General features: G+C 35.7%; 1 protein-coding gene across 3 annotated transcripts in view; it reads right to left on the bottom strand.

Annotated features, from left to right (window-relative positions):
• The window catches only part of TENM1 (teneurin transmembrane protein 1), a 795,125-nt gene that overhangs the window by 171,553 nt on the left and 598,542 nt on the right, over positions 1-25,030 (bottom strand). For all 3 annotated transcript variants that reach the window (XM_072816870.1, XM_072816872.1, XM_072816871.1), the window contains 3 exons: positions 9,414-9,599; positions 7,793-7,816; positions 5,733-5,879 (listed from right to left, as the gene is read on the bottom strand). In XM_072816870.1, the coding sequence (XP_072672971.1) occupies positions 5,733-5,879; positions 7,793-7,816; positions 9,414-9,599 (357 nt within the window). The remainder of the gene's footprint in view (positions 1-5,732; positions 5,880-7,792; positions 7,817-9,413; positions 9,600-25,030) is intronic.

Genomic DNA, 25,030 nt, shown 5'->3' with positions numbered 1-25,030 from the left:
ATTAATAAACGTTCAACTAATGCATCAAAAAACCCAAGTTATAAATAGATACTTCATTGATACCACACTTTTATTAACAGCTTAAATGACTATATTTCAAACACTAGCTCATTCATTTTCACCACGGCAAAGTCGGCAGATGTCAAGTATGACTACCCTTAGTTGATAGATAATGTGACAGATGTAGTCACAGAGTGCCTAGGTGGGTTACAGCATGTAGATTTTCCAATTTTGTACCTGGGAGATTTTGTATCTGGCATCACTTGGTAGTTTAAGCTCTCATAACTAAGTAATGATGATCCTTTAATAAATGAGTTGTTTGGAAATGAGGGGGGTAATGGTCAGAGGATAATAATTAGGACTATTTCTGATGCTAGTCTTTTGTCCAAGCTGAACCTTAAAAGTGAACGTGGAGAGAGTGTATGGCCCTTAAACAGAGCAAACGTTACCAATTCATTGCTCCTTCTATTTCATTTTCCTATTTATTAAACACTGCAGCATGCTGGTGACATTCAAAACACAAGGCTTATTGATCCATGAGCTTATGTGTTCATAATTCACCCATGGTGCTGATTTCTAGATCTAGAAACACTATATCATAAAATAGCCTTGCAAATAGCTATTGTTCTTAATGAATGGTGACTTGTTATGAAGAATGATTCCTGGAAGATCATACTCTTTTAGGCAATTAACTTATTGATTTTACCAATGAATATGAATATAGACCACTGGAAGAGTTTGTGTAAGAGAAGCTTGGAAAACATATGACAAATACTTAAAAGATCAGGGGGAAAAGGGCCGTTAGAGTAAACATTCTTTTTCCACATCTTTTAAACCTCCTTGATAATCGTTTCACAGCATCAGAAACCACTTGCCTTCCTCTATAACTAGAGTGAATAAAATGTAATTTTTGTTTGATAACTGAAGATCATATGAACTTCACACTATTGTGTATGATCTGGCTAATGCCCACCTTCATATTCTCATCTCCTACCAATCTCTTCTTGGCTCATATTCCAGCCACAATGATTTTCCTTTCACTTCCTAGAAGAGCGTAGTACATGTCCACCAAAGGGCATTTGTAAATACTGTTTCCTTGGCCTGGAACATTCTGCTCCTGACTTAGGTGAGGCCTCCCTTACCATGTAGACTTGGTTGGGTCCCCTTATACATTTTTATAGCACTCTAAAAATTTTATAGTACTCTTTACAGTTGTAAATAGGTAGTTATTTGTGTCGTTTCTTATTTATTATCTGTCTCCCTTCCCAGACCATAAGTTCCATGAAGGCAGAAACTTGTCTTGTCATTTTCTTTCTAATACCAAGCACAATACTTGGCACAAAGTAGTAATGAATGAGTGGAAAATTGGGTATACTCAATATGAAATGTCTCGCTGAAAGGTACACATTTGGGTCAAACATTTAGATTAGCACTATCCAATAAAATTTCTTCCCGATGATGGGAATGTTCTAGATCTGTGCTAATATAGTAGTCACTAGGCTCATGTGGCTATTGAGCCCTTGAGAATTGCCTAGTACAGCTGACAAACAGAATTTTGAAGATATATTTATTTACTTTAGAGAGAGAGTGAGCGAGTATGGGGAGGAGGGGCAGAGGGAGAGGGAGAGAGAGAGTCCTCAAGCAGACTCCCTACTGAGCACAGAGCCAGGCATGGGGCTTGATCTCACAACCCTGGGATCATGACCTGAGCTGAAACCAAGAGTTGGATGCTTAACTGACTGAGCCACCTAGGTGCCCCAAGAAACAGGTTTTTAAATGTCATTTAAGTTAAATTGAAATAAGCACATGTGATTAGTAGCTATCATATCAGACAGAACAGATTCTGATATCTAGATGTTGGATGGCCTATAAACTTAGCTGAACAACATAGACAATTTTGAAATTTTTATGAGGTCTTATTTATCATTTTTTTCCTATTATGGTTTCTTTCCTTGCTTTTATTTCTAAGAAGTCCTTTCTTGTCTTGAATCTGTCACCTATACTTTCTTCTAATTGTGTTTGAGGTTTTCCCACCTTTAACATTAATCAGCTGGAGTGTTTTTATCTTATTCTTTTAGAATATGCTAGAAATTGAAAACCTAAGGTTTTTTTCTTAGTAGTTGTTTCAGCACCATTTATTTCACAGTGCTTCTTTTCTCTACTGATTTTTGATGCTGGTTTTATAATCTACTAAATTTTTATTTGTACTGGGTGTGTTACAGAGCTTTTATTTGGTTGTACTGATCTGTCTACTCCTCCACCAGTACCACTTTGTTTTAATTACCATAGCTTTAAAACATTCTTTAAGATCTGATAGTTCTAGCTTGTTCTATTTGTTTTAGCTATTCTGATTCAGTTAGTGTGATGTCTAAACTTGTTTTCTCATATCAATTTATATGTGCATGTAATATATGGTGATCACATTTTCTAAACCCCAAATCAGTACATATGATTAACACATGAAACTGAGGTCATCATTCACATTCATATTAAGTCTCATCCTCCAAGCACAGGGCTGTGCACATGGTAGGTGCTTTTTGGCTAAAAGGATATGAGGTCAAGGCATTTGATAGGTTTGTAATTTCTATGGTAATTAGTTCTTATAGGCACAATGCATAAGATAGCTTTCCTTGTTTTGCGTGTTAAGAAAAAAATCCAAAGGTTATTTGTTCTCTGTTCTGTTCTTACTGTTCAAGGAGCTTTTAGGTAGCTCTTAGCCCAGCCTCGTCACCTACATATTCAATGCAGCCCAATTAGTTAGTAAGAGTCACAATGCATTGAATCAGAGTGTAACTAAAGTCAAAGCTGCAGGAAACAGCAGCAATACTAATGAGTATTCAAAGCTGATTAGAATGCAAAAAAATCCAGCCATTCTTTAAGTATCAGCTATAATATGGAGCAATCAGGTAGCAGCTACTTGAAGCAATTGCTTGAAAGTGATTTTTTCTGATTGGGAAGATTTCTTAAGAATTACATTTTAAAAATGAGGACCATTTTTTCCCCAAAAGGTTCAATTGGCACTTTCTGATTTAATTAAAACACACACACACACACACACATGCACAAACAAGTATGCAAATATTAATCATTAGTCATATTCAACTAAATGAATCCAGTCATTCTGGATAACTGGAAAGCTGAAATTACCAAATGAAGGGCATTTAATATATTCTTAGGGATAAAATTTAAACAGCATAAGAGTCAAATTATTGTCCAAAATCTCAGTCATGGGTCTTTCAGAGTTTATTTAATTCATCTTTCCATCTCAGGGAAGGACCAAATCTATATTTATCATCAATATCATCTTAATCCTACTAAAGGAAAAAAATGGTAATTGGAACTCTCAAGGAGCCTTCCCCTGCTACTCCCTAAAGAAACAATCATAAAAATACAGTGAACTCAAATCAGGGTCTTTGATTTTTGATTCCCACATAGATACACAGTTTTAAAGGAATGTTCAGATGTCAATACATATTTAGCAAAATCTTCTATACCTTTTGTGTCTATGTATACCACAAATATTAAGAATTGGTAATCCATTAATTCATTAATATTTAATTGATTCATTCATTAAACATTTTTGGCTGCCTTAAGGTGACCTTGAGGCCATAAAAATGCTTGATAATTAAGTATTCAATTATTTTTATCAAGCTGTACTTTATTAAGGCAGGAAACCTATTTTGGCTCAACCCTCAGAAATTATAATCATAAAGGTAGTTAAAGTATTTTCTGAGCATAAACCTTTTAATCAATGTATCAACTGAGAAATCTCTATCACAACTTCAAATCCTTTTTGCAACGAGGCAGACCACCAAGGTTTATACCCTGGTTCTATCATTTCCTGGTTATATGATCTTGAGCAACTTATTCAACTTCTCCTTGCCTTGGTTTCCTAATTTGTAAAGTAGTATATTAGTAGTAGTTCCTGCCTCATGGGGATAAAATGAAATAATTCACATAAAGGACTCAGCACTGTGCCTTGTACATAGTAAATCCTAAATACAAGTAAGCTAATATTATCAGTGATTATATTAGGCATATAATTATGGATTCTTGGTCATGCTTAACATGTAACAAGAATTAAATGCTTGGTGACATGGTACATATGATAAACACTATGGAAGACAGGGGTGGTGGATGTCAGAGGTTTCGTGGGAGATATATAGCTTGAATTGGGACTTAAGTGATAGAGAACGACAGGTGTCGAAGAGAAGGCACACCACATAAAGGGGCATATAATGAAAAGGAAGTAAAGGAAAGTGAAGATGAATGTTGGAGGGCCATAAGAGTCCAGTAAATAGTTGATCAGTACACCATTTAATTGAAAATCTCACCCTGGCTTCTCAAATAAAAATTTTAATTTAAATAGGTAGGTCTCTTCTGAAAATGGGCTGTTATCCTAAGTCTAATGTATGTGTATGTGTACCTGCATGTGGAGGGGATGAAGCAGAGAGTCCATCATCTTTTAAAGAATTCACATGAACTGTCTCATTTAATGCGTACAATAATCCTATTAGAGAGTTAATATTATTAACAGCCCCATTCTAGAAATAAGGAAATTAAAGCACAGAGATATCAAGAAACTTTCCCTAAATCATACAGCAGCCAGTAAGTACATAGCAGCCAGAAAGTCTAACTTCAAAGGCATGTGCACTGAATCACAAAGTTGCTTCCACTTAAAATTCATAAGGTCATGTAACTTTTTAGGTAAATTGCTGGCCAGAACTAGTAAAGGAGGAAATCTTACATCCAGCGTTCCTTAAACTAAAATTGCTACCTTATTGATTTAAGCCTCAAGTTTGGATTCAAATGACAAGGTATATAATCGTCTAAGTGAATACAGAAACCAGAGGAATCAAATCTCATGACCTACTTCATTTTAAATCTAATATACAAGATTAGAAGGAAAACTTTTTTTTTTATTAACTTCATGTTTCCTTGAGTAGAAAGAGAAAAGTAAGGATTTGTTGTTTTAGGTTTCATTCAGAGGTGATTTGGGCTGTTTTGAGGACTGACTGAACAGTATATTAGATGCTTTTGTTTGCTTGACTAAAAAGGAGTGGTTACCGTGAGGCCTTGGAGCCAATATGGCTTTTGAAAACATCATGTGCAACTCTTGAATTAAATATAAAAATTCTACTGTGAATTGTCTTGATGCTGTGTCCTTTGAAAGATACAAAGCATTTCTAAAAGGTAGAGACACAAGAGGTTGCTCTAAGTAACTAAGAAGAAAGAAAACAATTTCACAGTGTGTATAGTGCAAGCTATACTAGCATTTGACAGTTTGAACAGGGGTACATGGATACAATAAATGCTATAATAAATGCCACAGATATGGGAGGCAGCATGGCTGTTGTAGTAAAGAAAACAGACTTTGAGGTCATATAGACCTCAACTGGAATCTGGGTGCTGTGAATTTCTAGTTGTGTGACTTTGGAAAAGTCACATGTTATCCCCACTCCAAGCATTAGCTTTCCCATCTCCAAGTAAGGAAAGTAGTGCCTATACCTCATAGTGTTGTTGTGAGAATTAAATGAGACATAATGCATGCAGAATTTGCAATATTGCCTGATGATAGTAAATACTCAATAAACTGAGATTTAAAAAGTAGTGTAGCCTTATATAACTCAATATCGTTTATATGAAGGAGTCTCAATTTTCACCCTTTGCCATATTGGCCATCACTGTGCAGGCTATTCCTTTCTTATATTTACGTTTTATAAATAACTCACCTCCATCATTGTCCAAGTTATCTCCACAAAGCATTTCCATGACAACGTTGCAGCCTATTCCACTCCAACCCACCTGACACACACAGTGCCAACCATTTTGGTCCAGGGTACATCGCCCGTTTCCAAAGCAGAGCCCTGGGCAGCCATCTGTAAAGACAGCAGAAAATAACAATCATGGAGACATGAGAATGGGATTGGCTAACAATGATGTATCTACCTATAGGAAAGCATCTAATCACTTGGGCTCCATTCAGATGAGGTATTGAATAAATGGAAAAGGAACTTGCTTGCTTACAAAACCTTCCCAGGGAACTTGTTATCCCTTCCTTGGCTGTGCTTTTCCTTAGAGAGCCAATTAAGCATTACTAATGCTAACCCCAATTCCCAATCTCTGGTTTAGATAGGATGGAAACTATGATGGGGACAAAAAATGTTTTTGTTTCTTTTAGAAAAAACACGAATCTTCTCAGCTCAATCAAACCCAGATGGACGGTATTGTATCTAGTTATGACCAATAAGCTGGGAAAAGACAGAAGTTTCTATGAAAAGAAACTTCCCCTAACTACTTCCAGTCTCTACTGATTTTTCCCTTGTGATGCACTGCTTCGGGACTTAGGTATGTTGGTACACAGTTCAGAGCATACCATTAACTATTTGTCCATATAAATGCCTTAGAAATGTGCTTCAGTTGCTTTATATTTATTTGGCTTTTTAATTTAAGATTATCATTGATCTGAGAGCTAAAGATTAAATTTTTAACTTATCTGGCATCTCACTCAGAAGCTAGCATAATACTATTAAGCCCATAGTAGGTGCTCAACAAATGTTTATGGAACTAATGCATGCCAGACTGAGACTTTCAGAATTCTAGAGAATGACTGGATAAATGCAGTCAAGAGGAAATTGTTGTGCTTAAATGACTTCTATCCATTGATAAACCACAAACACTAACAATGGTCTCAATTTGGACTTTTAATTTCTTTGGGATGCCCTACTCTTTCTACCAATAGTTCAGAGTTTGGCCATTCCAAAGGGTAACTGTGTATGCGCCAAGTGCTCAGTGGACAGATGAACAGAGATGGCAATATGGCATATATCTTCTGGAATTTTCCCAATAGTAGCATAAGACCAGATCTGAATTTTACTGGAGAGAGTCCAATCAACATATATTTTTTTCATTTGCTGTCTTTGAAAGAAAAGTCCAGAAGTATAAAAAGCAAAATAATTTTTAAAAAATCTGTAGACATAACCCAGTGTTCCTTCCAAATGGTTTTCTAAGTAACTATCAACAGACCAGACGAAGAAAAAACTTTAAAATAAAATGACAGATGGCTGTTAGAAAATACAAAGACTCTCTCTCATTATATATATTCATATAAATATATATGTATTCCTCAAGAAGTGGTATAAGATGAATACAGATAGGTTTAAGAAAAGAGTTTATCTAGCTCCATTCATCTACTTCCATTATCATGGATATATAATGGCTAAAAAGAAATTAGGGATAACTTGGAACATAGTCAACTTTCGGAGGCTGAGGTAATGAAAGGCACAGGTTATCTGACAGAAAAACCCTTACCATCTCTCGGGGATGCATGATGGGTTACTTATAAAGGGAGAATTATTCTCTCCTTGAAAGTAGACTGTACATGGACTTAGATCCATATTGCTATATTAAAGAAAATGTTCAGCCATCTATCCAAATCAAGTTCATATAATAATTACTTATACACATAGACACCTGCACAAACACACACACACACGCATAAAACTCCATAGAAAGACAAAGGAAAACAGTTCCTAAAGTTGCTTGTCAATCCATTATACACTATGGCAAAAAAATAAAATGACTCTTTTATGTTGGAAAAACAAATTATTTTTTAGTTAGACTATTACGGCATGAACCTGACAATATCACACTTAAGGAAGCCTGCCAGAAGTAAAAACACAAACCCAAAACACAAACACACACAAAACCCCCCACCAACCCTTCCTTTCCCACAGGTATATTTTCCATTTACAATATTTTTCTGTTATAAAACGAGTGAGAAAAATCTTACCTCGGACGGCATCTAAGTAGTGAGCTAAAAGGGGGGGAAAGGGGGGGAAAGAGTGATTGAATGAATTTCTGGGAGACCACAGCTATCCAACATGTATTAATGCTTTACCATCTGTTGCCTGGGAGGAGAACAGCAAACTGTGAACTGCTGAAATGCCTGCAGCTCAAAAGTTGGTACACGGGCCTGTGTAGTTTGTGAATAATATTTTCTGTGGGAAAGATATTAATGGCTTTTCTGCAAGAAACTCTATTAGGCTTCCTAAAAAAGTGTCATATTTCATTAAAAGTATAAGAACTGCGTTTTTACATTTCAGTAATAACTTTAGTGAAAGAGCACTAGCTTCAACTTCTTATTAGTAATATCTTTAGAAGGGAGTTCTGGAGTAACCACCTTCGGTAATCATCACAATATTTAAATCCTCTTATGTGAAGGCAATAAACTTACTGTACTGCAGGAATGTAATTACTTACGCCGCATCGGAATCTCACCCCTTACCACCTTTTTAATGAATCTTAAATATTTTCCACAGTCACAGAACAAGACTTACTGTACCTTTAGTAGAGTAGTAATGCAGTTTATTAAGATTATATGTTATATATGTTATATATATTATACATTACTTTGGCAGGGCCCAACCATTATAACAAAATACTTTCACCTAAAAATGAAAGTGGTGCTACAGTCTGGTGGGGAAAAAAAAGCCCACAAACAATGTATTGGGTATCCAGAGGCCCATACTGGCCTTTGCTCTGCATGAAATTTCTGTATGCTCACGGAATGCCACTGGAACATTCTGTGACCCGCTTTCCTTAGCTGAACAATGGGAAACGTACTTGTCCGTCTGTACATGCAAGAGGCCTCTGTGGTAGATATATGCATGTGTCAAGGACTTGGATTTATTTTCAGACAAAAGTATTTTGAAGTTGAAACCCTAGTTATTATTACTGTTTTTTTCTAGTGTGAAGACCGCCTGATAGATTTATTACATAGGCTCCTCTCATACCCAAAAGCTGTTCTCCCAGGCAGCATCCTCAAAATTAGTGAAAGTTGTGACAAGGGATGGGAGAGGGTGGGTGCCTCAGTACATATTCTCTATACTAACCAATAAGCAATTCAACACAGATGTTCTACCGATGGTAGGTCAGGAGTGCCCTCCTCACATACATTAAAGACAGCTCCTAATGATATTGAATGGCCTCTGTTAAAGTAGTCCTGCTTAATGAAATTGCCTCTAAGTGCTTTCGAGTGAAACAACCTATACTTTTCAAAAGGAAAAATGGGCAGTGAATGTTATGTTCACAACAAAAGCACTTCTCTTATTAACTAATGACACTACATTCCAATGTATCTTCTTTCATTTGAGTAACTCAAAGCATGAGAAAACAAAATATAAGGAATACTGAAGTAGTGAGAAAATAAATGGCACAAGGAAGAAGTAAGATACTATCAACAAAAGAGGAAGACTCCCAGTTAATCAAACTTTCAAACTTATGGCTAACTCCCGTTCCTTTTTCTCTCCTCCAACCTCAAATTCTATGAAAAGCTTGGTGATTGATTGCTAACATGCTTTTCCTTCTTCAATTAATTCAACTTATTTTGTTCAAAGTATGCTGGTACTTACCAATAGTGCAGTGGTCGCCCTCCCATCCAGGGCTACACTCACATTTTCCATCTTTGCACTGGCCATGCTCGGCACAGTGAGAATGACAGGAGCGTTCTTCACATGTTGGTCCTACCCAACCTTCTTCACACTGGCAAATTCCTCGTGAGCAGACTCCATGGCTACCACACTCCATGGTACAAAGCTCTGTGGGAAATTAAAAGAAGATACATTTACCTATTTTATTAAAACCAGAGTCTATTCTTTCCAAAAGACATTAGAATTACCAAAAATTCCACTCTAGTTTTATATTTTAAAAATATAAGCCAAATATCACAAAGACCTCTAGCATTTGAGTGAATGTGCAAGGAACTCTATAAAAAAGATAGTTAAGTCCTGAAGTATAAAATAAACCCTAAGTCAAATTGATTTTGAAAAGTCCATAAAATGATAATGGCATTCAAGGCTTAGAAATGAAGTCAGTGCCAAACAAATGTCAAGTGGGCTTTACTAAAAATTCATTAAGATCACAAATAATGTTACAAGGATTTTACAACGCTACAAGCAATCATTGGGGGGAAAACACACACGCATAGTAAAATGGTGCTCTAACGTCATTCAGGAGGAGAGGTTCTACAATTGGAAAGATAGCTTTCTAATAAAATTTATAATATACAAAAGTAAAGCTGCCAATGATGGTAATCAGCTGGTTTCCCTGAACATACAAACAATATCTGCATTTACTTTAAGCCTTTAAAATGAATCCTGGTTGATTAAAATACAGTCTTATCTTGAAATGTCATTCATTATTTGGCCAATATAATCAAGTTGTATACTGGCTCTGCCGAGGTTCTCTCCTCTGTCCCCTTGACTTTTTGTTGAGACATGCTGAATATTAATAAAGTTATGACAGGAGAGAAGCTAAAATAAAAGTTTGGCAAGCCTTTTTCTTGACTGGATACCCTTTCTGGAGGAGGAGATGGGGGATAAAAGTCTATAGAAAGAATGCAAAAGAAATAATGCAATAGGTTTTGGGTACAACTGGCCATATACCCTTCAAAGAAACAGAGTGTTCTGGATGCCAAGTCATATACCTTTCATAATCCCAAATTCTGAAACTGGTTTTATATAGTTAGAGGTATTGACATGTCATGATATCTGTATTACTCTACATTACCTTTAACAAGGGCCTTTCTGTGTAACAAAGGTTTCTAGTCTACAGATAGCAGTTATTTTTCAGTGGGTGAAAATATTCTTCTGATAAAGCCATGGGTATAGATTTTATTACTATCTAAATCAATTTGTTCACTAATTCAGTCACAAGTATTCTCTGTAGGTCAAGGTATGATAGAAAGAATAGTGGATATGAAATAAGGATTCCTCTGCATAAAAGCTGTGTACCCATAGGAAAACCACTAACATGTTCTCTTTTTTTTATGATAGTCACAGAGAAAGAGAGAGAGAGAGAGAGAGAGAGAGAGAGAGAGAGAGAGAGAGACATAGGCAGAGGGAGAAGCAGGCTCCATGCACCGGGAGCCCAATGTGGGATTCGATCCCGGGTCTCCAGGATCGTGCCCTGGGCCAAAGGCAGGCACCAAACCGCTGCGCCACCCAGGGATCCCACTAACATGTTCTCTTAATCTTTGCTCATGTAACCACACAATGGAAGTAATAATATTTACATCTCAAAGGGTCATTGGACAGATCTGGGATATATTCTAGAGGCAGGGCCAAAAGGAGTTCCTCAAGATGGGATGTGGGGATTGAAGGAAGGAGAAAAATAAAAGTTTTGGCTTAAACAAGTGGGTGGATACTGCTGCCATTAATTAAATAGGAAAGGCTAAGGGAAGAATAAGGGTAGAAGATCAAACATTAACTTTGAGATAAATGTGTAGACAGCCAAGTGAATTTGAGAGGCCAGGGCTGGAGATATGAAATTGGCAAGCATTAGCACATAAGTGGTATTTAAAGGCATGGGACTAGATGATATCCCTAAGGAGAGAGTATAGACAACTGCTGGAATCAGCCCTGAGGTATCCCATGATTTGAAGGTAAGGTATAAAAAAAGGAACCATGAGGGTGCCTGGCAGCTCAGTCAGGAGAGCAAGGAACTCTTAAACTTGGGGTCATGAGTTCAAGCCTCATGTTCATTGTAGAGATTACTTAAAAAATAAAAAAAATTTTTTTTAATAAAAGGAACCATTAAAAAGAGACTGGGAAGGAGAAGCAGTGAGTGATAGGAGGAAATCCAGGAGATTGTGGTCTAACTAAAGCCAGAAGAAGATGCTTTTTCAAGAAGAAGAAGAGAGTAGCAGTATAATAGTACTGAGAGGTCAAGTGAGATCTGGGCAGAGAAGTGTCCATTGAATTTATCAATATGAAAACTGTTGGTGGCTTTAGGAAGAGCTGTATTGATATGGTAGCAGTTGTAAATTCAGATTTGAATGAGTGGAAGAGTGAATGGAAAAACATGTGTGGGGTCATCAGATTGTAAGAAAAGTACAGAACCCAGAAAATACAAAAAAGGGGGGGCTTTGCCTAGTAAATGGTAGTTCAAGTAGGTTGATCTTGAAACAGCATCTACTCTCTATATCTTGCTTCTGAATCTCTAATTGATAATCTGGATTTATAATGTCAGCTCTTGTAGTGAATCTGAGTTTGTAATTATGCTCCCCTAATGGCTTTCCCCAAGGCTGAACTGAAAGGACCTTTCAAAAATTAGGGAGCTAAACAGGTCAAAACCGATCAAGTCAGAGCTAACAGAAACAATTAGGAAGCAAATTTTTGTGTATATTGCTTTATACAACTATAAACTTTAGGCACCGAAAAAATGCATCATTCTGATAATTTCCTGAAATGTAACAGGACTAGATGAACAGTAACAGCAAAATGGCAGACTAGGCTACCCTTAAACCATCTCAATATAAACCGTAGACATGTTAAATATAATTTAATAATTTTAAAGATTGCATGTCTTGGCTCACAAGAAACAGAATTATCAAATGCCAGAAACAAAGATGATGTTAACAGCCAAAGAAGTAAGCATATAAGTCAACCTCTGGCAGCTTTAAGTGGTTATCGTACCCAGTAATGACTCGGTGGTTGGGTATCTATGTCCACAGAGGAAAAAAGGATGAGATTTTTGGTCCATTAAGATGAGGCGTTGGACTGAAACTCCTGCAGAAAGTAAGGACTCTTGAAGGGATGCAATCTCAGTGAGATAGGGACTAGTAAAACTCTATCCACTAGCCCAGAGAGATGGCAAGGAATCATTAACCATAATAATGATAATAACTATCATTAATAATAATAAATTTTAAAAAAAAATAACAATAAATTTGGGAGCTAGAAAACAATATTAAAATAAAATACTATTGAATAATAATACGTGCAGTAGAATGCCCTGAATGAAATATTTCTGAAATTTGTACTATTAAGGAGTTAAGATATTTTGTCAAGTATGCATATAAAATTTAAAAGTGAAATTATTTCTAGTAATTGTGACCTAAGTAATTTTTACTATTCTCTCCTGATGGAAACTGGAAAATCTAGACAAAACATATTTTAAAACTGTTGGACATTGCTGGAGTTCACAAAACAGTTAAGCATTACTGGGCCACATTCCAGGAGTAAAAGAAAAGCCAGAGAGGTGAGTTTGGCATATATGTATGCTTTTCCTCTGGAAGTATCTGTCAGTTCTGGTAGAGTCAGCTGGAAGACTCAGAAGCTGGGTAGAACTTTTGTCACTCTCACAGGTGCAGAAAAAAATATTTGACCACATAATGGCTAAGAAATTTCTAATACTGAAGAAAATATCAAGCCAAATATATGAAGCAAAATTGGAGGAACAAGAAAAGAGAAAAGGACAAATTTACAACATAGTAAGAGACTTTAATGCCCCCTTTCTCATTAACTGATGATAGAACAGACAAGAAATCAGAAAGGATATAAAATATTTGAGTAACATGATTATCAAATTTGATCTTATTGACACATATAGAGCAGTACAATAAATGACTACAAAGTGCACATAATTCTAAAGTGTACATAGAACATTTATAAATATTGACCATATGCTGGGCTATATAAAGCAAGTCTCAGTGTATCTCAAGTATTGAAATTATTTATAGCATGTTGTCTGCCCACTGTGGACTTAAACTTGAAATAAAAAGATAAGCAAAAAGTAACTTTAAAATACACATAAGTTTGGAAATTACAAAATATACCTCTGAAAAAACTATGGAACAAAAAGAAAATCATCATGGAAACTAGAAAATACTTTAAATAAATGAAAATACAATGAACATATCAAAATTTGTATAACTCAATTCATGTATACAGGAAAATTTATAAAGCAGAGAGGAAAATCAGCTGACAACAATGACCCATGCATCCATTCTAAGAAATTAGAAAAGCAAGGTAGACTCAAAGAGGGTAGAAGAAAGAAAATAGTAGTTATTAAAGCTGAAATTAATTAAATAGGAACAAATATGCAATAGAAAGGATCAAGAAAGCCAATGACTGCAATTTTCATAGCCCAATAAAATTGGTCAACTTCTGATGGGAACTGATCAAGAAGAAAATACAGAAGATCCAAATTACCAATACCATGAATGGGAAAGATGACATCACTATTGAGTGTACAGACATAAAACATCATAAAATAACGTTACAAACAACTTTTCGTCAATACTTTTGAAAATTTCAATGAAATGGACAAATTCCTAGTAAACACAATATACAATAATGAACATAGACACACACACAAAAGAAACTGAATAGTTTCTATGAAGAACCTCAATCCACAATGCAAAATGTTCCCACAAAAAAAATCACAGTCTCAGATCAGTACTTGTAAATATACCAAACTTTTAAGGAAGAAAAACTGCCAGTCTTGAACAATCTTTTTCAAAAAAGAGAAAAAGAAGAAACACCACAATGTGAGTTATGAGGCCAGCACAACCTTGATATAAAATTCTGACAAGAATATTTCAAGAAAAAATACAGGTCAATCTCACTTATGAATATGAATGCAAAAATCTTAAACAAAACACTCAACAACAAACCTAGCATTACATAACATGAAACAATATAATGATCAATTTATCCTTACTCTAGGAATACACGATTATGTTAATATCTGAAAATCAATCAATGTAATTCATCAGATATATGAATAAAAGAAAAAAATCATATGACCATCTAAATAGACATATAATAAGTACTTAGTAAAATATTAAATAAACATCGATTCAGGATAAAGGCTTATAGCAAATGAACACTAAGAACTTTAATCTGATAAAGATTAGCTGCAAAAAAACCTACAGCAAACATAATATTTAATAGTGAGACGCTGAAATATTTTTTCTATTATTGAGAACTGAGAAAAGTTGCTTATGATCATCACTTCTATATGCCATAATTTTAGAAGTCCTAGGCAGTGCAATAATATAAGAAAAAGAAAAAATGTATAGAAATTGAAAAGGAAGAAAGAAAGCTATCATTACTCAAAGATAGTATGATTGTACATATACAAACTGGTAAAAGAACCTATATAGAGGGACACCTGGGTGGCTCAGCGGTTGACCATCTGCCTTTGGCCCAGGACGTGATCCCAGGATCCAGGATCGAGTCCCACATAGGGGATCCTTGTGGGGAGCCTCTTTCTCCCTCAGCCTGTGTCTCTGCCTCTCTCTCTCTGTGTCTCTCATGAATAAATAAATAAAACCTTAAAAAAAATCTATATAGATGAATTATTAGAATACACGAATTTAGCAAGTTCTCTAGGCATGAGGCTAACATATAAAAATGTTCTCTTTTTATTGACAACAAACAATGAGAAAAATAAACCATTTATAATAGCATCACAACATCATATACCTAGCAATAAATTGAAAAAAATATTTGCAGAACCTATGATGAAAACTATAAAACTTTATGAAAGAAAATTAGAGAAGGATAAATGGAAAGCTATGGCAAACTCTAACTGAAAAATAAAATTAAAGATGTCAAATTCCCCCAAATTATTCTGTAGATTCAATGTAGCCTCACTCAGTATCTTGTAGCCTCACTCAGCCTCAATGTAGCCTCACTCAGTATCTTGGCAGTTTGTGTATGTGTGTATTTTTGTACATGTAGACACATGTGTTACATGTGTGTAAATATTGACCAGCTAAAGGAAGAAGCAGAATAAGGTGAGATGTACTCTAGCTAATAGCAAGACTTAGTGTAAAGTTATGCTAATATAGACAGTGGGTATTGACACAATGGCAAATAGACCAATCAGATTGAATAAAGTCTTAAAACATAGAAGGATACTTGATTTACAGTTAAGATGTCTCTGCAGGCAACTGTCAAATGACTGCTGTTTTAAGTTAAATCTCTCTGGGAAACTGAATATCCACTAGGAAAAAAAACCCTCACTCCATATACAAAATCAATTCCAGATAGAATTTAGTAAACGTAAATTATCAAAACTTCTAGAACACAATGTAAGAAAACAATTTTATGATCTAGGGTAAAAAAATTCTCTTAAACAGTACCCAAAAATGCTAACCATAAGGGCAAAAAATAATAAATTGGGCTGTATCAAAATTAAAAATTTGTATTCAAAAGACAAAGAGAAAACATGCTATAAGTGGTAGAATATATTCATAGAACATAAAACTGAAAAAGAGCTTGTGTCCAGAATATACAAAGAGCATCTTAAAATCAATAATAACAAGGCACATAACTCAACAGGAGAATAGGCAAGAGATCTTGGGATATCCGAGTGGCTCAGTCAGTTAGCATCTGACTCTTGGTTTTGGCTCAAGTTTTGATCTATCTCAGGGTCATGAGTTTGAGCCCTATATTGGGCTCTGTGCTCAGCGTGAAGTCTGCTTGCAATTCACTGCCTCTCCATCTTCCTCTGCCCCCCCCCATGTGCTTTCTTTCTCAAATAAATAAATAAAATCTTAAGAAAAAAATGGGCAAGAGATCTGAAGAAGTCGTTTATAAGAGGATATCCAAGTCTACAAAAGCATATGGAAATATGCTCAGCATCATCACTTATCAGGGAGATACAAAATAACATAACAATGAAATACCACTGCACACCCACAGAGATGGTTAAAATCTATAGGATTGACAGTGAGAAGTGTTGGTGTCAGTGTGAAGTAATAAAAAGTTTCATGTATTACAGGTGATTGTGTAAATTGGTACGACCACTTTGGGAAACTCTTTGACATTATCTGCTAAAGTTTGATATATGTATATCATGTGGCTTAGCAATTCCACTTCTTACTATTTACTCAACAGAAGTATGAGCAAACAAATATTCACTGAAATATATGTATAAAAGTGTTCATAGGATTATATGTGTTGGCAAGAAATGGAAATGCTTTAAATATCCATCAACAGTAGAAGATATAATTGTGGTAATTTTGCAAAAAAGTAATAACATCACAATGAAAATGGGTGATCTACAGCTACGTACCATAAGATAGATGAATCCCACCAAAACTAATTTTGAGTGAAATAAATGAAATGCAACATCATATATGCTGTAAGATTCCATTAATAAAATTTTTGGAAAGCAGGCAAATATTAGAAGTCAGAGCAGTTATGCCGGGGAGGAAGGATGAAGGAGGTAATAATTGGCGGGGGGGACACAAAGGAGGCTTCTAGGGACAGTATCCTATAGTTTGACTTGGGTGGCAGTTAGCAAGTGTTTCATACTCAGATAATTCAGTAGGCTGTATACTTATGACCTTTGTACTTTTCTGTATATGTGTTACATTTTAATAAAATGTTAAGAAATTAATTGTAATGACCAAAAGAACAGAAACATACAGAAATTTACAACTTTCAAGGTGGAAAAAGAATGAAGATAACTCAAAGAAAAAGCCAAAAAGGGAAAAGACAAAGAAAAATAAATATTATAAGTAGGAGACACAAAAGAAGATTCTGAGCTATAAATCCAAACATGTCAGTAATCCCAGTAAATAAAAACAAACTGAACTTGAAATTTAAAAGAGAGACTTTGGAACTGAGTGGAAAAGGAAAGCTAGTTATGTTCTTTCTATTAAAAAGATATGTGCTGAAACATACTAACACAAATTTAGTAATAATAGGAAAAAGGCATTCTAGAAAGGTACCATCCAAGAGCAACTTAGTGTAGCTATAACATTATCAGACAAAATGGATTTCAAGATATAAAGCATTATTATGGATAAAGAGAGTCATTATGTAATAATAAAAGGAATAATTCATCAGGGAGATGTAACAATCCAGACTGAATAAGAAAATATAGCTTCTAGATATATTAAAGCAAAAACTGATAGACTGATAATAAGACAAATCGAAAATGTCACAATCAGTAATAAGAAGATAAAAAATTAGTGAGGAGGTAGAATGTTTGAATAGTACAATGAACAACTTTAATATACTGGACATATATGGAACCCAAAGCTATGACTATATGATACATATTCTTTTCAAGCACATAGAGAATACCTACAAAAACTGAAAAACAGTAGTTCACAAGGCAAAGCTCAATAAATGGCAAAGATTTTACATCATACGATCTTTCAACAAAATGCACTAAAGATAGAAATCGATAAACAAAAAGCAAAAAAAAAAAACCACAGAAAAGTGTTAAGAACACACTTTAAAATAATTCATGAATTACATAAAAATTATTTTGGAAATTAGGAACTGAATAACAATGAAAATACTATTTATAAAAATTTGTGGGATACAGTTTAGACAGTTACCCAAAGGAAATTTACAGCCCTACATACATTTAACAGAAAAGAACAATCGAAAATTAATGAACAAAGTGTCTAACTCAAAAAGTAAGAAAAAAGACTGCACATAAGTAGAAAGAAGGAAACAAAAAAAGGTAAGAGCAGAAGTTAATGAAACAAGAAACAAACAATAGAGAAGATCAACAAACCCCAAATCTGTTCCTTTTGATGTGAATAATTAAATAGAGAACCCTCTGGCAACAGAGAGCAAGGAAAATAAGAAAAGAAATGATACAAATAAACGTTAAAGACTAAAATATAAAAGTAAAGGAGAGTGCTATGAACAACCTTATGCCAGTAAGTTTGAAATCTTAGATGAAGTACACATTTTTCAAGGAAACAAAATGGACTAGAGAAGAAATACAAAGCCTGAAAACACATTAAAGACATTGAAAATGGCCTACATGGTTTTGTATGTGTATTTTGCTAAACTCCAAGGAACAAATAATCTATAAGCTATACCAGAGAATAGGAAAAGAGAGAAGTCTTCCTGAATGATTTTGTGAGACTATTATAATCTAGTTCCAAAATGGGGTAAGAAAGGAAGGGACTTTTCTACAGGCCAATCTCACTTTTTGGCTGCACAAATCCCCAATAAAACATCTGGAAATCAAACCAGCACATATACATAGATACACACAAATATAGAAATTACAACCGGAGCACCTGAGTGGCTCAGTTGGTTAAGCCTATGACTTTGGCTCTCATGTCATGACCTCAGGGTCCTAGATCCAGCCCTGAGTCAGGCTTCATGCACAGCGGGGAGTCTGCTTCTCCCTCTCCTTCTCCCACTGCCCCTCCCCCACTCATGTGGATGAGTGCTTTCTCACTCTCAAATAAATAAATAAATCCTTTTAAAAACTCCAGGAATTACAACCAGGTAGGCATGAATGCTAGAATGGTTTAGCTTTTGAAAATGTAGTCCTGTAATTCATCATTGAATTAATCCATTTCACTTTAAGTTCATTTCATAATGGATTATCTTAAATAAAATTATCTTATCTGAAATACAGAAAGAGCATTATATAAAATTTGGTCCCTATTTATGATAGGATCTCTCAGCAAAACAGGATTAGAAGGGGACTTACTGAATATTATAAAAGTGATTTACCACAATCCCAAAGTAAGGATCACACTTAGTAAAAATAGAGACATTCCTCTTAAAGTCAAAAGTAGTACAATTAACCATTGCTTCTAATTCAATGTTGTACTAGAGATGTTGGCTAGCATGATAAGACAACCAAAACTATATAATGTGTAATACCTGAAAAGGAAGAGGCAAAATGGAATGTATAGGTAAACTAAGAAAATTAGAAGAGGATAGCAATGTTGTTGGATACAAGATCAACAGAAAAAAAAAGATCAACATCATGTCTATACATAGAAGCCAAATTAAAATATGTACTTAAAAAATCTCACAATAATAAATCTAGCAAAAAAAAGTTCAACATTATTTTATATAAGATTTTTAGAACTTTTCTAGCAGCTTGGGAAGATGGCAGAGTATGAGGACCCTGAGCACATCCTGTCCCATGTTTACAACTGGATATCATCCACATCCAAGTCAATAAACCAGAGAGTGATTCAAAGACCGGCAGAACAAATTAAATATTGAGAAGAAGCTGCATCTGAAAGGTTAGGAAGGTCAGAAGGTGGAAGGGAGGCTGCTTGCAGGAGGGATGGAGCTGCATGGAGGGGAAAGGGCAGAGAAACAGGCCCTTACACCAGGGATTTCACATGAGGAAGACTAATCCCTGTAACATTTGGCTTAGAAAACCAGAGGGGCTGAATTCTGTGTGTTTGTATGACCAGTGGGACTTGGGAGCCTGGAGTTTTAAGTCAGGTGAGCTGTGAGGGCAGGCGATGGTTGGGTCACTGCCCTTAAAGAGACAGCAGCCTGTGCAGAGGTAACATAAAAATGGCAGTTTACACAATGCCAGAGGCAAATGGGAGACAGATTTGTTCATACTGAGTTTTGAGGTACTGGGGGGACTTCTGTGAAAATGAGGGAGCTGGCAGGTGCTATTTTTCTCTCCCATACCCCAGTATAAACACAGAGCCCCCTGTGGAAGGTGGGTGGCACAGACACTTGAAGCATTGGCTCAGGGCTCAGGGCAAATTTCATTACAGCTGAGTGAGCACCCAGCACAGCTGCAGGGCAGCACCCAGCCACACATGCCCAGGTACCCATGTACACCACACCCACACACCAGGTGCACAGCTGCTGCCTCACACCATGCTCAGCCACTACATGGTGCCCCCTGTTGCCCTGGCGCAGGCCCCTCAGCCACTGCAGCATTTTAGAGGATCTGGCATAGTACTAGTGGCCCAGTGCAAATTTTGATAACACTGCCAACCTGCTCCCAAGTTCCCCAATGGGCACCCTCCCTCAGAGCTGGTCTGCCTGGGTCACACTAACACCACAGAGAGTAAGCACAGCCCACAACAGGCAGAATCAGGGCAGATGACTGCACTGAAAGGAAAAGTGACTCCGGCACAGCAGCAAAGCCTAAGCAACACATAGGATATTCTCCTGAAGTGCCAGGTTCTGGTGAATAGGGGAATTGCATAGCAGGGCACTCCAGGACCTCCTCTTCATAAAGTCACTGCTTTCGGGAGCAGAAGACATAGCTGACTTTCATAAAACACACAAATGGACACAGAGAGGCAGACAAAATGATGAGACAGAGAAATTTATTCCAAATGAAAGAAAAGGACAGGTCATGGCCAGAGAGTTAGTGAAACGGATACAAGTCACATGCCTGATAGAGAGGATTGAAAGCAATGATCATAAAGATACTCACTAAACTTGAGAAAGGAGGAAGGCATGAGTGAGACCTTTAATACATAGGAGAAACTCAATAAACAAATTGAGAAACACATCTGATAGAATGTAGCAGAGTGGAAGAAACAGATGAATGAATTAGTGACCTAGAAGACAGAGTAATGGAAAGTAATCAAGCTTAACAAAAGAGAGAAAAAAGAATTACATAAAATGAGAATAGATTTGGGGAGCTCAGTGATTCCAACAAACATAATAACATTCTTATAATAGGAGTCCTAGAAGAAGAAGAAGAGAGAAAAGGGGGTAGGAAATTTATTTGAAGAAATAATAGCTGAAAACTTCCCCAATCTGAGGAAGAAACCAGATATCCAGATCCAGGGAGCAGAGAGAACTCCTGTCAAAATCAATAAAAGCAGACCCACATCAAGGCATATTATAATTAAATTTGAAAAATATAGCGAGAAAGAAAAAAATCTTAAAAACACCAAGACAAAAGAAGTAACTCAAAGGAAAGTCCATAAGGCTAGCAGGAGATTTCTCAACAGATATTTGGGAAGCCAGAAGGGAGGGGCGTGATATATTCAACATGCTCAATGGGAAACATCTGCAGCAAAGAATATTCTATGCAGCAAGGCTATAATTCAGAATAGATGGAGAGATAGTTTCTCAGACAAAAACTAAAGGAGTTCATGAACACTAAATCAGCACTGAAAGAAACATTAAAGGGGACTCTTTGAGTGGAGGAGAGACCAAAAGTGACAGTATAAAGGTAGGCAACACAAAATCCGTAAAAATGAATATTTCTGTAAAAATCAGTCAAGGAACTCACAAAAAAGGATATCAAATATAACATATACCTAAGACATAGGGAGGAAAGGAGAAAAGACTGGGTTCAACCTTAAATGACCATCAACTTAATACAGACTATTGGGTTCAACCTTAAATGACCATCAACTTAATACAGACTATTGGGTTCAACCTTAAATGACCATCAGACTGTTTTATGCAGAAGAGGTTATATACAAACCTAATGGTAACCATATATCAGATACCACTAATAAACATGCAAAGAAGGAGAAATAAATCCAAATATATCACTAAAGAAAACCAGCAAAACATGAGAGAAAGCCTGGAAAGGATCAGAGAAAATCTTCAGAAACAACCACAAGTAATAAAATGGTAATAAATACATATCAATAATTATTTTGAATGTAAATGGACTAAACCCTCCAATTAAAACACACAGGGTGATAGAATGGATAAAAAAGACCCATCTGTATGTTTCCTACAAGACACTCATTTTAGACATAAAGACACCTGCAGATTAAAAGTGTGGAGATGGAGAAACATTTATCACACAAATGGATGTCAAAAGAAAACTGGAGTATCAACACTTATATTAGACAAAATAGACTTTAGAACAATGACTGTAACAAGTGTCAAAGAAGGACACTATAATAAGAAAGGGGATAATCCAAAAAGAAGATACAACAATTGTAAAAGTATATGCACCCAAGATGGGAGCACCCAAATATATAAACATTTAATAACAAACATAAAGGAACTGATAATTATAATACTAGGGGACTTTAACACCCCACCTACATTAATGGACAGACCATCCAAGCAGAAAATCAACAAGAAAACAACAGCTTTGAATGACAGGAACAGAGACACTTTATTCAGAACATTCCATCCTCAAACAGCAGAATACACGTTCTTTTCAAGTGCACATGGAACAGTCTCCAGAATAGATCACATATTAGCCCACAAATCCAGCCTGAACAAATCCATGAATATTGAAGTCATATATCATGCATCTTTTCTGACTGCAATGCTATGAAACTAGAAGTCAAGCACATACACACACACACACACACACACACACACACACACACAATCTGGAAAGACCACAAGTACATGGAGGTTAAATAACATGCTACTAAACAATGAATGGGTCAACCAGGAAATAAAAGAAGAAATAAAAAAGTACATGGAAACTAATGAAATTGAACACATAACTGTCCAAAACCTCTGGGAGGCAGCAAAAGTGGTTCTAAAAGGAAGTTTATAGCAATATAGTCTATCTCAAGAAGCAAAAAAAAAATCGCAAATACACAACCTTACACCTAAAGGAGGTAGGAAAAGAACAATAAACAAAACCCAAAACCAGCAGAAGGAGGGAAATAAATAAAGATTAGAGCAGAAATAAATGATATAGAAACGAAAAAAAAAAACCCAATAGAACAGATCTATGAAAGCAGGAGCTGTTCTTTGAAAAAGCTAATAAAATTGATAAACCCTAGCCAGACTTACCAAGAAAAAAAGAGAAAGGACTCAAATAAATAAAATCACAAATGAGAAAGGAGAAATAACAACCAACATCACAGAAATACAAACAATTATAAGAAAATATTATGAAAAACTGTATGTTGATTAGACAACCTAGAAGAAATGGATAAACTCTCTAGGCATATATGAATTACCAAAACTGAGTCAGGAAGAAATAAAAAATTTGAACACACTGATAACAAGCAAAGAAATTGTATCAATAATCAAAAAACAAAAGTCCAGGGCCAGATGGCTTCACAGGTGAATTCTACCAAACATTTAAAGAAGAGTTAACACCTATTCTTCTCAAATTGTTCCAAAAAATAGAATAGGAAAGAAAATTTCCAAATTCACTCTATGAAGCCAGCATTACCCTGATGCCAAAACCAGATAAAAACCTCACAAAAAAGAGAACTACGGGCCAATAACCATGATAAACATAGATGCAAAAATCCTTAACAAAATATTAACAAGCCAAATTCAACAATACATTAAAAAAATCACTCACCATTATCAAGTGGGTTTTTTTTTTTAAAGATTTCATTTATTTATTCATGAGAGACACAGAGAGAGAGGCAGAGACATAGGCAGAGGGAGAGGCAGGCTCCCTGTGGGGAGCCTGATGCAGGACTTGATCCCAGAACCCCGGGATCACGACCTGAGCCAAAGGCAGGTGCTCAACCATTTAGCCACCCGGGTGCCCTTCAATTGAGATTTATTCCTGGGTTGCAAGGGTAGTTCAATATTCACAAATCAATATATGTGATACACCACATCAATAACAGAAAGGATAAGAACCATATGATCATTTCAATAGATGCTGAAAAAGCATTCAGTAAAGTACAATATCCATTCATTATAAAAACTCGCAAGAAAGTAAGTTTCAAGGAAACATACCTCAACATAATAAATACCATATATGGAAAAGCCCAGAGCTAACATCATTCTCAATGGGGAAAAACAGAGTTTTTTTCCTTAAGGTCAGGAACAAGACTGGGATGTCCACTCTCACCACTGTTAGTTAACAAATTACTGGAAGTCCTAGCCACAGCAGACAACAAAAAGAAATAAAAGCTCCCAAATTGGCAAGAAAGAAATCAAATTTTCACTCTTTGCAGAATAACATGATACTCTATATAAGAAAACCCAAAAGACTACCAAAAAATTGCTAGAACTGATACATGAATTCAGCAAAGTTTCAGGATAGAAAATCACTGTACAGAAATCTGTTGCACTCTTGAAATCAGATGTATTACCTCACACCTGTCAGACTAGCTAAAATCAACAACACAAGAAACAACAGATGTTGGCAAAGATGTGGAGAAAAGGGAACCCTCTTGCACTGTTGGTGGGAATGCAAACTGGTTTGCAGCTACTGTGGAAAACAGTATGGAAGTTCCTCAAAAAGTTAAAAATAGAACTAGCCTGCTATCCAGCAATCATACCACTGCATATTTACCCAAAGAATACAAAAACATTAATTCAAAGGGATACATGGAAGCCTGTGTTTATAATGGCAGTATTTACAATAGCTAAGATATAGAAGCAGCCCACGTGACCACTGATTGCTGAATGGATAAAGATGTGGTATATATACCACATCTATCTATCTATTATCTATCTATCTATCTATCTATCTATCTATCTATCTATCTATCTATCATCTATAATATTTAGCTATGAAAAAGAATGAAACCTTGCCATTTGCAATGACATGGATGGAGCTAGAGAGT

The sequence above is a fragment of the Canis lupus genome, chromosome X, assembly GCF_048164855.1.
Source record: "Canis lupus baileyi chromosome X, mCanLup2.hap1, whole genome shotgun sequence".
In the NCBI taxonomy this organism is placed as follows: Eukaryota; Metazoa; Chordata; class Mammalia; order Carnivora; family Canidae; genus Canis; species Canis lupus.
The sequence above is the reverse complement of the archived record's forward strand: the minus strand, read 5'-3'. Positions and strand labels throughout refer to the sequence as shown.